Consider the following 15,659-nt stretch of genomic DNA (forward strand, 5'->3'; position numbering starts at 1 on the left):
CTTGCGCAGGAATTGGCGAAGATTATTCTAACGAATATGTTTGTGATCATTGCGAATAATCGTATATTCACTAAAGTATCTCGATGTGATTTCCTAATCATTGAACATTTATATTTCATGGTTTATTCAAAGTGTAATTTTTGTTAACGTCTTAAAGAATTATTATAAATTTTATTGTTAAGCTGTTAATTAGTTTTAAATAGATAATAATTAAAAATATAATTAATTTCTTTCATTGCACTCAGAGGTTTTAAACCTACGCACAAGAAAAAATACAGAGATGTTATTTAGCAATGAATTGGTAACATTAGTTTACATTGATTGAAATCACAGGTTGAGTTTTTAGATTGAGCTTTTTAAAGACGTAATATTACGTAATATCTTGAACCAGACCTTTTTTTTATATTTTTATCAAGTCAAAATTAGAAATGTGAATTGCGTAGAGTAAGACATCCTTGGAGGAATTCAAATAAAACTTTGAGATTAGGTTTCTGTCTGGTGCAAAGAATACCATGACCAATAATTCATAATATAATTATTACTGTTTTAATTTTAAAAAAGTGTGTTTTCAATTTTTTATAAGCTATATAATTCAACTTTTTATTACATTTTTCAGTTCAATTAAAATCATTCTGATTCATTGACCTGAAAAGGCCTAAATAATAATTCTTTAAATTTCAATTTTTTTTTTCGAGGTGGTCCATTATGCCCCACATATCACATTTTGGCCCGAAATATCATAAAAACATCATAGAGGCCATAACTTGACAGAAAAGGGAAAAAAAAAATTTTACCTAATTTATGAGAGGGACCGTTATGTCCGAAACCGTCGTGTACCTCTCTTCCTTGTATGATTCAAGTTTTTGTTAAATTTTTTAGTTCAATTAAATTTTTTATAATTCATTTTACCACAAATTTATCACAATTTGAAAAAAAAAAAATTTTTTTTTGTTACAATTTTTCTCAGAGTGGTCCATTATGCCCCACATATCACATATTGGCCCAAAATATCATAAAAACATTATAGAAGTCATAACTTGAGGGGAAATTGAAAGAAAATTTTTACCTAATTTTTGAGGGGGCCGTCGTGCCCCAGGGGGCCTTCGTGCCCCAGGTTCCCCTATATACAATAAATAGCATCTGTAAAAAGAAGATAGATTTAAGAATTAAGAGATCTGAGTGAAGAGAAAAACAAAAATAATATTGTTAATGTACTTTCTTTTGTTTACTCCAAAAACTACATTATCAATTTATTAATGATTTTTTATATTATTTTATATTTTTCCACTCTGAATACATCATGAATTTATAAAATTGTCATATCCTGTGCATTTATACTCAACATGTATGTATATTGTATAACTTGCCATCAGACCTTGGCTTTGGTATAATTAAATAGATCTAAATCTAAGTCTAAATACATTTTTATTTAAACATTAATTAATTAATGCAACTCTTTAATATTTGCTATTCTGAATGGGTACTCCAAATTTTTAAAAATATGGTATTAAAATTTTTGAAATATTTGTCAAGATTTCAAGAATAGTCATTTTTTAGTACTCACTCATCCATATTACTCATGTACGTGATAATGATTGTTACCAGACATAGATGTAAATACATATGTTTTGTCCATACGTTACACCTGTAGAAGCTATGAACTTCCATTCGTTGCACGTGTATCCCCTCCGTTTCCACCCACACGTTACAAAATACTCTATTACGTAGTATTCTTATTTAACATACACAAAATTCTAAGCGTTCTGTCATATCAAAACTACAATCGGTGAGACATGAGTTAACGAAGACAAGGGCGTATTCATTTTCATTTTATTTTTTAGTCGGAAGAAAAGCGTTAAACTCGGACAAACTATACAACAATATTGATTCCGGGAATTCGATCAATAACGTTGTTTATCAATAAAATAACTTGTACAAAATGTTGACTGCTAATAAATTTACGTTGTTTAAATTATTATTTTTGTTTATTTATGGTAAGATATTTATTATTTAAAAACGAGCAGAAAATGTGTAAAATGAATTTTTTGCTGCAGTTCGTTTGTCTCTCCAAGAAGAAAGATCTTGTCAGATTCCTGAAGTTATTAGAGGCGCTTGGTTTTCATGGGAAAATAGAAATGTAAGGACAGTCATCGATGCTGAATCAATGTCAGGTCGCGGACAGTGTATTTTAATGAAAAAAAATGAAATATCAAATCATACATTTGTGTTTAAAAAACACACATGTTATCATTGTGTTCAACTTGTTACAAGAACGTTAAATATTTTAGATAAAACTGAATGTAAGTATATGATTTAAATTTAATGTTTAAAAGAAAAAAAAACGAAGTGATATTCATGTCATTAAATTTTTTTTGTACAGCAAAATGGATCATACTCTGACAAAAAAATTTTTTTTAAAAAAATAGACATTGTGACAAAAAGTTAACTTGTTAATAATTTTCAACAATTTTATTTTTTCGCTGAAGAAATCAAAATTTTTCTCACAGTAACTTTTTTGGTTGAAAAAAGTTTTTTTGATTTTGGAAAAAAAAATTTAGATATACAACTTTCAAATTTTCATTCAAAATTATTTTTTTCCAAATCTAGAAAATTTTTTTTCAACAAGAAAGTTACTGTGAGAAAGATTTTGATTTTTTCAGCTGAAAAATAAAATTATTTAAAATTTTTAACAAATTTATTTTTTATTAAAACATTGCTCATTTTTTTTAAAAGAAATTGTTTTTCTTAGTGTAGACAGAATAAAATCAAAAAAATTTTTTGAAAATTAAAAAAGATTTTTAATAACTGATAGCTTGAATATAAAAGTAACACAATTAAAATTAACATAATAAAAGTATATGGGTGATTCTCTGTAAGGACGTCTTAAATCTGTACAAATTGTCCGTCCAAATTATTTTTGATTTTATTAGAAAAAAAATTAACAAGGGCTACAAAACTATCAGCTTAATCATAATAAATAAACAGCCGATTTAATTTTTGCTTTTTCGATATTTGAGTATCTTTTGCCATATAACATGACAGGGGACTGTTTTTTTTTATCAAATATGAGAAAAATCAAGCAAACTATTTCAATGCATTCAACTTTTCAAGTTCTCAATGAATGTTTACATTAATTAGAATAATAGATAGATAGATAGATAAAAAATTTATTTGGCTCTGGAACCTAAGCTCCCTCAAAGCCATCAATATTTAAATTGCATTGGTTTACATAGGTTACAAGATTACTTAACTAATTAAAGGTTTACAATTAGATTTAATTTCAAATGTTATAAAATCCAAATAGATTATTTAATACAAACAAATAACTTAATTTAAAGTCATAATAATTCTACAAGAAAAAATATTTAAATAAGATCCAAAATAAAGATTGCAATTATTAATTGTCATGTTCAAAAATATTAAGACTTATGGATCCAATTTTATAAATAAATTATAAATAAAAATAGTTGCCAGGGGACTGAGTTTTGAAGTGGCTCAGACACATATTTCCAGCACAAACGGTGCTTTGACACTAAATAAAATGCCGATAAAGCGCTAACAGCCCTATGGTTATTAACTCAAGGCTAGTTAGATCCTTATGAACCTTACAAAAGGTAAAATAACACGCTGGATTTGTTTTTTTTTGCTTTGAACTTCTGGCAGGGAACCCCTGAATAAAAAAAAGTATTGGATTGACTAGAAAACCAATACTTTTCAATACTTTTTTCTTTGTCTCAATACTTTTTTTTTTATCAGGGACTGTACTTAAAATGCCTGGGACAAACTTTGGTTTAATGAATTTAATGAAAAAAATTAATTTTCGGTACTTTTTATTGAAGAATATTGTTAGTTAACTAATTAAGTTAATTAAAGTTTTAATTTTGGGAATGGGACAGCCCAGGGGACTGTTATTTCGGTGGTTTACAAATGTATAGCAAAAAAACCAAAATTTATTTCATTTTAGTTTTCAATGCTCCAAATAGAAATGTTTTTTTACTTTCGTAATAAAATTTTTTTAGTAACAAAATAACAATTTTTCTAATAAAAAAATGCCTGGGACAGCAAAAAACATCCTTACAGAGAATCACCCATATAAATAAAAATATATAAATAAAATGAATAGTTATTAGAAGAAAACTTAATTTTTTCTGTTATAAAGTTTGCTTATAATAACTTTTTTTTCAATTAAGTGGAATGCATAGAATTACCTGAAAGTGTGGAACCGACAATTGAAAACATATGCCAAGGAATGGACAGAAGACAACAAATTACATTATTTTCTGAGTTTCCGAGACCTGTTAACTGTAGATCATCTCTGGAGGGAGTATGGCAATTCGCTTATCAGGTAATTGATTAATTTTCCAAAATAATCAAATGAAAATTATATATTAACAGAACGCAATAAAAATTATCGTGAATTTTAGAACCGTTTCAGATTTACGGGAGAGTGTAATCATGAAGATGCTGAAATAAGATCATGTCAAACAGCAGGATCTCAATTTATGATAAGTAACCAAAAATTTAATATAACATATAAAAAATGTGATAATATGAATGGAACAATGGATGCAGGTGAAAATTCATTTTTTTTATTGACCCTATAAGTATTAAATTTTTTGTTTTATTATACATTCAATCAATTCGAATTTTTAGTGGTCGAGTACAGTTGTTTGGGTGATTGGTTTGTCAATAAAAATCATTACTTCGCCGTAGTCAATACAAAAGAGACCCGCATAGAAGAAAAATATCGATGCTTCTTGAAGAATCGTGATGACGAAAAATATATTGGAATGTCATTAACTCCCGAGTGTAACACTTTAAGTGCAATAGACGACAGTCCAATACGATTGCACATCACTCAAAAAAAATCTGAAGTTGTTGAACCTAGATGTAAACTCGCGCAAAATATGACAGGGCCTTGGATAAATTTGGATTATAAAGAAGCTAATGTGGTTATTAATGATACACATATTGAAGAAACATGGTATCCCGATACAGGACGTGAACGAAAAACGATTTATGTTTGTATGCAAAAACGTGATACAAGAGTAATGATGGCTCGTCTTGATACTTTTGGATGGTAATTTTATTATTCTTTATAAATAAATAACTTTTTTAATAATTGTCAATGTCATAAAAGTAACGATCCTGAAATCAGCAGACATCTGATAATTTAAAAAATGTTTTTTAATCTCTAGACGTAAAATTTTTTTAATAAAATTTTTGCATAATAATTTAGTTGGTCTAGAAATCCAAAAAATTGGCAGATGTCTATTAATCTCAGTATCATTAAAAGTATGAAAAATAGTATTTAAAATTAATATTTAAATTATCATCAATTTTAAAAATATTTTAAATAACTTAATCTTGAGAATTTGGACAATAAATGAAGATGTTAAATTATAAGAATTGCAACGTTTCGCTGATTTATTTCAGCTTCATCAGGCGAATCTTAGGGTTAACATCTTTGTCTAATTTTCACATAGTCAATAGATGTAATAGAGTAAAACAGCATATTCATAATCTCAAACATTTTTACAAATTACAATATTGACAACTTGCTTAGATTCCTCTCAAATACCATTCAACTTAAGGGGGAACACCACTGTGACGATCGAAAAAAAGAGATGATTTTCGGGAATTTTTTTGACAGGTAAAATAAAGGAATTTGGGAATCGGGTTTTTTTTTTTTTTATTTTATTAAGGGTATATTAAAGATTATTACCCTAAATTTTTATTAAAAAATATTTAATTATCACAAAGTTATTAACAATCTCGTCGAGCACTGGAGAAAATTTCCCCCCTCCATGGTCGGTTCGATAACTCAAAAACAGATCATCTGAAAATAAAAACCCAAATTGCTTTTTAATCAGTAAGGATGTAGTTATCGTCGCACGTACGAAATTTGAAAAATTTATATTTTAAAGATTTTTTTAGCCGGGTTAAAACAAAAAAAAAATGGTGAGAACAGTGAGAAAATTTTCAATCAGTCGCCATTTTTTTTTAAATTAAAATTTTCAAAATTCTGTATGTGCGACGATAACTACATCTTTACTGATTAAAAAGCAATTTGGGTTTTTATTTTTAGATGATCCGTTTTTGAGTTATCGAACCGACCATGGAGGGGGAAATTTTTTCTAGTGATCTACGAGATTTTTAATAACTTTGTAATAATTAAATATTTTTTAATAAAAATTTAGGGTAATAATCTTTAATGTACCTTTAATAAAATAAAAAAAAAATCCGATCCCCAAATTCCTTTATTTTCTCTGTTAAAAAAATTCCCGAAAATCACTTCTTTTTTTCGATTGTCACAGCGGTGTTCCCCCTTAATAAATGAATTTATTTATTTATTTATTTATTTATTACCTTTGCATAAACCCAACAGCTCATAGGGCCAATAACAGGGTTACTCAATTTATACATAGTTGTAGATAGAGACAGAGTATAAATACTTAAGTATAAGATGATTCTATATAAATCAAATTTTCTACACTTAATATGCTATAAACTGATAAGGCTAATTGACAATTAGAAAGAAAAAAAAGATATATAGAAAAATTTAATGTATATACATTTCAGAAGCTATAAAAAGTGTTACATTTAACATCATTTATTGTCCAAATTCCCAAGATTAAGTTATTTAAAGTATTTAAAATATTTATCGCTAATAATTTGAAAAATTATTACAGTCAAAAAGATTATATTTGTTACGATTTTATACCACGGCATCATAATATTATAAGATATAGGAGAAGTATTGCTGTTATTCAAGATGACTTTTCAGTAGCTTGTTCATGGAGGCAGTTTCAAAATCAAATTAAATGGAAGTACAGTTTGCTTGTCGGTATGTAAATAAATTATTTAAAAAGTTTTCATAAACAATAATGTTAATTTATGATAAAATTTTTTTAATATAGCAAAAGATCCTATTCCGATAAGATGCCCAATCGCAGGAAAATTTCAATTTACACAAAGAGGAGATCATTTATTTGAGACACGAATTTTAGGCGGTGTTACGGTAGCACCGAGACCAGAGCTTTATTGTCAGGAGAATATATCCGACTTTTCAAATTGTGATTTCAGACAAAGAGAAATAAATATTAAAAAAGACTATTGTTTAACATTAGATTGGAAAGGACGACCAGTTGACATTTACAGTAAAATTTTGTTTATTAGTTAAAAAAAAATGTATAGAAGTCACCATATGATTTATATCTTTTAAAGGTGATCCTGATTATAAATTGCAATGTGTTGGTTATTTTTTGGAAAATATTAAGTCGTATTTGATAACATACGACGTACTAGACCCAGCGAGTGTTTATCGATGCTGGGTGTATCAAAGAACTGGCCTCAACAGAATAATTATGTCTCAAGCTGCTGGTCCCGTTTGTAGTCTAGATCAGACAGCAAAAAGCTACAATTGGACTGAAGGAGCCGCTTTAGCGATTGATATGACGGTAATTTTTTATGTTCAGCCATTGATTTCTGTTTATTGAATAAGTGTTTGTGACTTTAATAATATTTTTATCACAGGAATATGAGCGTGAACGAGACGAATGTCCATTATTTTTTGACACCGGCGCATATCCTTGGGCAACTACGGAAAATAACATAATAGTTTTTAAATTCAATTCAAATTCTGCTTGTACGAGCAAAATTATTTTCTCAGTATTCATTTTAAATTTAGTTTTTATTTATTTGGGTAATTTTTAGTTGTATATTAATTTTTTATTAAATTATGATAATATATTATTTACCAAGTACAAAATGATCATTTCAGAGTTTATCAAATGTTTTGATGTTATTACAAATTTTGAAAAATAATTACTTTAGGATTTATTATCAATTGTTTACTCCATTAATTTAAAATAAGAATTATACTTTATTAGATTTTTATTTTTATTTTTATCAACATGCGAACAAACTTTGAATCTAATTCGATAAAATTTATTTAAATTATTTATTACATAAAATCTTCAATCTCCATACTTTAAATTTTTAAATTAAACTTTTGATACTTAAATTCATAAAAAGTCATAAGATTTTTTAAAACTAACTAACCCAGTAATATAATACAAATTTATATGTACATAGATTTCTTCCTATTTGTATTATTTTTATAGGAAAAAAAATCAAAATTGATGTAAGGCATAAATATGTTTCTATCAATTAATTCAAAAACTGTAGTTAGGAAAAATTGATTAAATTCATCGATTTCAAATTTATATTGTACAAATTAAATTTTGTTTAATTTACTTTCCAAAATAAATGATTAGGTCTTTATATAAATCCAAACAACTTTTTCCGAGAACTAGAAACTATAGATGCATATAATAGCAGCTGAATTTGTATTAGTGCAAAAATTGATATTTGAATATAGCAAATTGTTAATATAAGCCGGCGTTTGGAAAAGTGATCTATTAGTCGCTCGTCTTTCTTTATCAAAGCACAGTCTAGCAGCCGAAGCTCAAGAAGAAATTATTTATTTATGAGTGATTGAAGAGTTTACTGCAGTTTAATTTTTGAGTTTTTGATCGCACGTTGGTGCAAGAAGAATACTTTTATATTCATCCAGAATTTTGAAGTTTACATTTATATCTTCTCAATAGTAACAAATTATACAGGACTCGAGGTTAGTATTCGATTGAATTTTTTTAAAATAATAAAATCTTCTCAATTAAGTGTTTGTGCAATTGACTGGTACATATTTTCAGAAGCTTTTGAATACTATTTTGTCGTGTATAATGGAATAGAAATTTTAATGATATTACACGAGGATAATCGATTCTTAAATTACGTTGAAAAATTTCAAAGTAATGAGTCATTGTTAAATTTCATTCGTAGCGTTCACAATACAGTACTTTTTTCTTTGTAATCTATTAAAAAAATTCCAGAAAATTATCGTTATATCCTATTACTATTATTTTTATGCGACTAAAATGATTTTATCTTATCTATTCATTAAATTTGTATTTAAAATAAAAATTTTTCAGTGAAAAAATTATTTCATCTGCTATTAAATTCAACGTACTGAAAATTAGTTAAAATTAATTAGAATAATTAAATAAAATTAGACCGTAATTTTTCTAAAGATGTTAAAGAATTAATTAATACAGTTTTAACGCTTTTATTTATTATGTAGCGCAAGCAAATGTAGTTATTACATTTAAGTAATTTGTAAAATGATTAAGTTGATAAATTTTATTTTTTTGTACAGTGACAACGCATGAGTTATTGTCTATAATATTGGAATATTTTAAACGTGAATCCACGCAGTCCAAGCTAACAAAATATTTCTAAACGTAACGCGCGTTTCTGCCATCGTCAAATAAAGGCAAAATCAACCGCAATGCCAACTACAAGCGAACACGATAAACATGAACCTGCTGAGGGATCGTTACCTCCTATTATAGCACCTCCAAAATTGACAATTTACGAAGCCTTGCACTACATTGCCCGAGTAGGAATTCGCTTTCAAGACAGACTAGAAGAATATGCGTTGTTCTTACACACGTTGTCTAGTTATTTGCACGCACAGATGGTAATAGCAGAGTCACACGCGCGTAAAATTCCTCTTCCTCATGGTTTCGAAATTCCAACAATGCATTCTATATATTCTAAATCTTGTGTAATTTTAAGAAATGATCCGGATCTTTTGGAGGAGTTCAAATCGTACATCCAACCAATAACTGCTGATCCGAGAAATTAGAAATGAGGAATGTATTGCCTAATACAATTCTAAATGCATTCCAATATTTTGATGTTTATTCTTCTTGGTATAATCTTTATGGTAAAATTTATATTGTAATATGATAATTTAACTTCTTTATTAATGTAAAATGTATAGAAAAATTTGAAATAATATGTAATCTTCGTTTAATTTTTTAGTAGTCAATAATTTATGTATTAATAATATGAAGAAAATATTTGCTCAACTAAAAACAAACATTTTTTTTGAATATTGTTAGTTTTATTTATATTAGTTTTTCAAAACAAAGAATTAAAATGTATTAAGATCGATGCATAGGCCTTAGCATTTAACTATTATGAGTCATTGTATATTTAGAAAAACAGTGTATTTTTGTATTTAACTCTTCAGCACTCTCGCAAAACGATTTACTATCATTACTCGCGCGATGAGAAAAACTCTCACGCCTTTTGTGGAAGCGCACGCATGCTTATAGCCCCTTTAATTTAATAAATCTCAAACAAGATAAATTTTTTAAAACAAAAAAAAAATTGACTTATTTAAAAATAATATTTTATAATAATACATCCAAACACAAATGCACTCTTACGAGAACCTCCGAACTGTACCGATCAGACCCGATTTTTTAAATTCTGACCCCTCTACTTTACTATTGCGATGAGAAAATATCTCACAGAGTTAATAAAATTTATTTTATTTTTTTATAGTATAGAACAATTAAAATAATAATATTGCAATCTGAAATAATATTAATTTTTTGGCAGATAGAAAAAAAATTACATAGTCATTCCATTTGAAATTTGAAAAAAAATTTGAGTTATTGATGAGCGTGAGAGAAAATCTCATAGCGAGAGTGCTGAAGGGTTAATCGATACTTTTATATTCAGAATTTTAAGCGAAGTATGATATCATTAAGTAAAACAAGATTAATGATTTTTAATTATGTTTATATTATTGTAAGAAATGTAAAAAAATGATCTCATAATAAGGTAAAAGCCCCAATTATTGACGGGGGTCTAAATATTGACACCCTAAATTATTTTTAAATATATTACATTATCTGTAATAAGAATAACGATCAAATAAATTTTTATTAAATTCTAATTAATTAAAAAATTGAAAAAAATCACATTCAGTTCAAAATATTAAATATTAATTATTAAAAAAAAATAAAGTTAGCACCAGTTCATCAAATCAGCTTACGAGCGTATATTTTCTTAACAACTTTGGTTAGAAAAGCATTTTTTTTAACTGCCGAGTTTAAATTAATTTTTTCATGTAATTATATGATCTATTTTTTTTTTAATTAACAATATATGAAATGTTTATAAAATTAAATAATCGAAATTAATTGTATGCTTTATGATATTTAAATAATGGGAGTCAATAACTAGTTCATAATTTTTATGGTGAATCCCATATTGACAGCCAGTCGACAGCGCTATGACGCCTTTTTTTTTAAGTATAAAATACGTTATATTGAGAACTGACCAGTGGGCGTGGCTTAAAAAACATGGCTACGTATTGTGTGCAAGTAAAGAGTTACTGATATGTTTACATTAGATTAGTGTTGTGAATTTTATTTATTTATGTTTACTATCGAGGAAATATTTAACTGGGTCGGATCAAATCCAGCTCAGAAGAATATTAAAGATGCCGAGAGAATAATAGCAGCGGGTCATTTACTAAAATGTGGTAAAAATATTGAAAGTATAAACAGTGATGTTGTGACTTTTTCGGCATTGTGTTTACAAACATCTCATCTGAAAGAAAAACCTCACGAAATTGAGGGATCAGTTTCAAAATCTGGAAAAATTTTAAGTCTAAAATGTTCATGCAAGGCTGGCAAAGGAACACAATGCAAACATGTAGTAGCTGCTTTATTATATTGTTACCGGCAAGTAATTTTCTAACCTCAATTTTCACAGAGAAAAAGAAATTAATTATTTAATGACATTAATTTTTATTTTAGGAAAGGAAATCAACTAGATGTTTTATCTGCGACTGATAAAAAATGTGAATGGAAAAATAAGCAAGAAAAAATTGTTAAAGAATACAATTCAACACCAATTCTCCAACATGCTTGTTTTTCAAAGGTAAAACGTAAATATGTAAGTAGCCAAAATGTAACAGAAGACCCGGTAGCTGCGAATAATTCTTCAAGTCAGCAAGATGCTGATGAAGATCTTGATGATGTTTACGAAGGTGAAGTCTATGAAGAAGTTGTTTCTACGAGTGTTATAAAACGCAAGTCTCCAGGATGGATCGACGTAAAAAAGCTTACTGAAGATGAAAAAAGGCTCATAGTTGAAAAAGTTCGGACTAGATTGAAAGACTCGGCGTTTTCTAAGCATTAGTAAAAATAATTGAATATATTGGTGTATTTTTATTGATTTGTGTTTATAAGCTTCAATATTAATATTTTTTGGATTATTTTGCAGCATTGGAAGGCATGAGTCTGTTGTGGTTGAGCGTAATCCAGAAGTTGACGTTACAGATTTAGAAAAGCAACAATTTAAAATGATATTTACGTTACAACGAAGCGAATTGTTGGAGAATATCCGAAGTTTAAAAATTGCTGATTTAAAGGAGTGTTGTGTTGAAACTGTCAAAATGTTAAATTGCAATTGTGAAGAAGTTTGTGTAAAAACAAAATTATATTACTCCGAGTGGCATAAAGAGAGAAGATTTCGAATAACTGGATCAACTTGTTATCAGTTATATACTTACACATCAAATAGGAATCCTGATTGGCAGAAAAAATGTGATTCTTTTTTCTCTCCAAAAAACTTTCGAAGTGAATACACAGATTATGGGAAAAAAACTGAAGGGGAAGCTCGGGAATGTTTTAGAAAAGCTACCAATAAAATTATAGTTGAAACAGGATTGATAATATGTCAACAAAATCCGTGGCTGGCATACTCTCCTGATGGTGTGATTTTCAAAGATGGACAGCCGTCAGAATTATTGGAAATTAAATGTCCTTTCCAAGGCAAATCCAAAGATATCGATACTGTTCTTAATTCTGTGGTAGGGAAATTTTTAATTCGAGATGGTGAAAACTTAAGCTTGAAGAAAAGACATGAGTATTATGGACAAGTGCAATTAGGAATGGCTGTTGTCAATGTTCAAAAAACGTCATTTGTGATATATTCATCGTTTGACAAACGAGCTTGCATTATGACTGTTAATTTTGATAGTGTATTTGTTGAAAAAATGTTGTCAGCTTTAAAAAACGCATATTATCAGAGAATGCTACATTTTATTTGTACAATGAAAGATTCTGAAAATAATAACTAAATTGTTAGCCAAAGTTCATTACAATCTTAAGTAATATTAATAAACAGAAGAATTTTATAGATCAAAATATTGTTTATTAGTCTTAATTTATATTAAACTGTTTTCTAAATATTATTTACAATTTGTTTTTTTATTATTGTTGCATAAATTTATCATCTTTCAGTATGGGCGAACTGAGATTGACTGTTGCACAGATAACAGTGAAAATATCTTCAATAATTGGTACCAGTTTCACCGACATTGTTTCACCAACCACAGCAAAGGTTTTGATTCGTTGATTTGATCTTTCAATATGCACTCGAGCTTTAGCAACTTGTGAGGTGAGGATGGCTTCACTTTGGGAAAATTGTTTCTTATCTTTTAAGAAAGGTGGTCTTATAAGTTTCCAATTTTTTCGAGCACAAAGCTCGTCTATTAAAAATCCTCGATCACACATAACTCCATCATTGACTTCTAACAAATTTATTAATTCACAGTTAGAAAATATTTCTGTATCGCTAGCTCTTCCTCCAAACGGTTTACTTATAAACGTTATCAGCCCTCCTGGTGATACTCCGGTCATAATCTTGATCGTTGGAGATGATTTATAGTTTGAATAAACAACTTCCTGACAACACAATTTAGTTGGAGCTTGTATGAAAATCTCAGTGCAATCTACAACCACCCTCACGTCTTCGAAACCTTTAAATACTTTTGGTAAGTTACGAGAGATCTCATCTCTTGATGGCCAAGTTATCATAGGTTTTAATGTTTCACTTAACATTTGCAAAGTTTTGTATATAATTCGTTGACAGTGCCTCGGTGTGCAATTATTAAAAATTATTGCTAGAAATGAGTACGAAAGATTCTGTTTTAACTTTACGTACGTCATGACTATTTTATCCTTCAAGCTCATTTTACTATTATATAAACACCGTCCATAATTATCATTTACCAGCTCAACAATTAAATCCAAGATTTCATACGACTGAATTCCTGTTGCTGTTTGTAAATTTTCCTCGGTGTTGATAAAATCCAGGAATGATGGTTTAATAAATACAGTTTCCACTTGAACTCCGAAATCTATGCAGGATTTTTCAGATGGTACATCAACATTATCATTACTCAAAAGATCTTCACCACTTTTATCTGGTAAAATACTGTCTAAATTTTCCACATTACAATCCTCACTTATATTTGTATGTTTTTTGTCTGCTTTTTTTTTCGAACTCCGATTTAATCGACGCTGATGTCGTGCCTCTTTTATTTTTTCAGCTTGAGCTGATAATTTGCTAGAAGTCGGCAAATTGCATGATGGAACACATGTTTTTTTTAGCGTCATCTTTTTTGTTATGATATCTGCAAAGATAGAAATTTTTTTAATTTATAAATTTAAATTCCTTAGCATGTTTAAGGTTAAGCATTGTCAACTTACCTGGTAAAATAAAATCACTTCTCTTAAAATGTAACGAGCACACTCTCATATGGCGATTTGTATCTTTTAATTTTAAAGCACGTTGCCAGGCTTTAAACCTATCAATTTTTTCTTTTACTCCAAAATAGTTCTCAACATAAACAAAACTACTACCAGGTTTAGGTACAGCATGGAAACTGATTTCTAAATTTTCATGGGATTTACTACCACAACCATTCACAGCGCAATAAACTCTACTTTTATTTTTTGAACGAGGGTTTAATTTAATGAGTTCCATTTTAGAATAATTAATTTTTTTTTTTATTTTTTAATTAATTTTTATATATTATTTCATATACTTGTATACTAAAGTGCACACTAAAACTAGTATTTTCTTTTGCCACCAGACGTCGTGATCGAAATGGTCAGTTCCCAATACTTAACGGCTAATTTTTATTTTTATTTCTAATTAATTTACAATGAATATATGCTAAGAATATAAGCTCACCAGATCTTTGGGTGATTGATTTTTTATATAAATAAACGATTGTCTAAATTTAAAGATTATTTATTCATGTATCTACTCTCAGGTTGGGTTATTCCAATTGGATCCTACTACGAGCCCAGTTAGGAAAACTCATCGATGCCTTATTTACATTACGTTGGGAAAATCCTCTTCGGTCCCACACCGATCCCACTTAGGAAAACTTAGCAGTTTTATTTTTATTTTTCGTTGGGTTATCCCTCTTAGATCCCACACAGTTTCCACTGGGGAAAATTTAGGAATTTTATTTTTTTTTCCGTTGGGTTATCCCTCTTAAGTCCCACACAGGACCCTATTGGGAAAAACTGAATAAAAATTTTTAATTTTACGTTGGGATTTCCCATTTAGGTCCCACACAGGGCCCTATTGGGAAAAACTGAATGTAGCTACTCATTTTTGCATTGGGATTTCCCATTTAGGTCCCACGCAGGGCCCTATCGGGAAAAACTGAATAAAAATTTTTATTTTTACGTTGGAATTTTTTTTTCCCAATTGGGCGTGCCTCTTCGGGACCCAATCAGGTCCAGATGTATACGCTGGGTAATCCCAAAGTAGTTTCTAGTCGGGTAGTTAATTCAGAAATGCATCCACGCTAACGCAAATTTTTAATTTTTTAAAAATTTTTTGCTTGCTTAGATAGTAGCTATTATTATTACTGATGGTAACTGTAACCATCAGTTTATATTAGGAATTACGATTTTGATAATAGT

At 28.4% G+C, this 15,659-nt stretch overlaps 3 protein-coding genes and 2 long non-coding RNA genes across 5 annotated transcripts in view; 3 read left to right on the forward strand and 2 right to left on the reverse strand.

Annotated features, from left to right (window-relative positions):
* The first annotated feature begins 1,735 nt into the window (after positions 1-1,735).
* Positions 1,736-7,716, forward strand: LOC123266064. Its single transcript, XM_044730097.1, has 9 exons — positions 1,736-1,994; positions 2,055-2,300; positions 4,191-4,345; positions 4,425-4,572; positions 4,654-5,080; positions 6,693-6,847; positions 6,921-7,160; positions 7,228-7,460; positions 7,537-7,716. The coding sequence occupies exons 1-9, from the start codon at positions 1,940-1,942 to the stop codon at positions 7,714-7,716; spliced, it is 1,839 nt and encodes a 612-aa protein (XP_044586032.1). The 5' UTR covers positions 1,736-1,939.
* A 528-nt stretch (positions 7,717-8,244) lies between these two features.
* LOC123265279 lies at positions 8,245-9,481 on the forward strand. The gene is made up of 2 exons (XR_006509546.1): positions 8,245-8,635; positions 9,221-9,481. It is a non-coding gene; the product is annotated as an uncharacterized LOC123265279 (long non-coding RNA).
* LOC123265280 overlaps positions 8,998-15,659 on the reverse strand; it is an 8,899-nt gene continuing 2,237 nt past the window's right edge. The window contains exons 2-3 of the long non-coding RNA XR_006509547.1: positions 14,785-14,789; positions 8,998-9,013 (exon numbers count right to left, since the gene is read on the reverse strand). This is a non-coding gene — a long non-coding RNA (uncharacterized LOC123265280). The remainder of the gene's footprint in view (positions 9,014-14,784; positions 14,790-15,659) is intronic.
* On the forward strand, positions 11,197-13,071 carry LOC123265277. Its single transcript, XM_044728966.1, has 3 exons — positions 11,197-11,609; positions 11,685-12,068; positions 12,154-13,071. The coding sequence occupies exons 1-3, from the start codon at positions 11,302-11,304 to the stop codon at positions 13,010-13,012; spliced, it is 1,551 nt and encodes a 516-aa protein (XP_044584901.1). The 5' UTR covers positions 11,197-11,301; the 3' UTR covers positions 13,013-13,071.
* LOC123265278 lies at positions 13,093-14,841 on the reverse strand. The gene is made up of 2 exons (XM_044728967.1): positions 14,427-14,841; positions 13,093-14,350 (listed from the first exon to the last, which is right to left on the reverse strand). Exons 1-2 carry the CDS (start codon positions 14,701-14,703, stop codon positions 13,146-13,148), a joined length of 1,482 nt encoding a protein of 493 aa, XP_044584902.1. The 5' UTR covers positions 14,704-14,841; the 3' UTR covers positions 13,093-13,145.

The sequence above is a fragment of the Cotesia glomerata genome, linkage group LG5 (genome assembly GCF_020080835.1).
Source record: "Cotesia glomerata isolate CgM1 linkage group LG5, MPM_Cglom_v2.3, whole genome shotgun sequence".
NCBI classification, from domain to species: domain Eukaryota; kingdom Metazoa; phylum Arthropoda; class Insecta; order Hymenoptera; family Braconidae; genus Cotesia; species Cotesia glomerata.

What these genes read in the sequence shown, in the direction of transcription:
- LOC123266064 (XM_044730097.1), top strand. Translation starts at nt 1,940, where the DNA reads ATGTTGACTGCTAATAAATTTACGTTGTTTAAATTATTATTTTTGTTT. An exon ending in GAATGGAACAATGGATGCAG is followed by an intron (nt 4,573 to 4,653) that starts GTGAAAATTCAT and finishes TCGAATTTTTAG; the next exon opens with TGGTCGAGTACAGTTGTTTG. An exon ending in CGTCTTGATACTTTTGGATG is followed by an intron (nt 5,081 to 6,692) that starts GTAATTTTATTA and finishes AAATTATTACAG; the next exon opens with TCAAAAAGATTATATTTGTT.
- LOC123265277 (XM_044728966.1), top strand. Translation starts at nt 11,302, where the DNA reads ATGTTTACTATCGAGGAAATATTTAACTGGGTCGGATCAAATCCAGCT. An exon ending in GCTTTATTATATTGTTACCG is followed by an intron (nt 11,610 to 11,684) that starts GCAAGTAATTTT and finishes TTTTTATTTTAG; the next exon opens with GAAAGGAAATCAACTAGATG. An exon ending in TCGGCGTTTTCTAAGCATTA is followed by an intron (nt 12,069 to 12,153) that starts GTAAAAATAATT and finishes ATTATTTTGCAG; the next exon opens with CATTGGAAGGCATGAGTCTG.
- LOC123265278 (XM_044728967.1), bottom strand. Translation starts at nt 14,703, where the DNA reads ATGGAACTCATTAAATTAAACCCTCGTTCAAAAAATAAAAGTAGAGTT. An exon ending in AAGTGATTTTATTTTACCAG is followed by an intron (nt 14,351 to 14,426) that starts GTAAGTTGACAA and finishes CTATCTTTGCAG; the next exon opens with ATATCATAACAAAAAAGATG.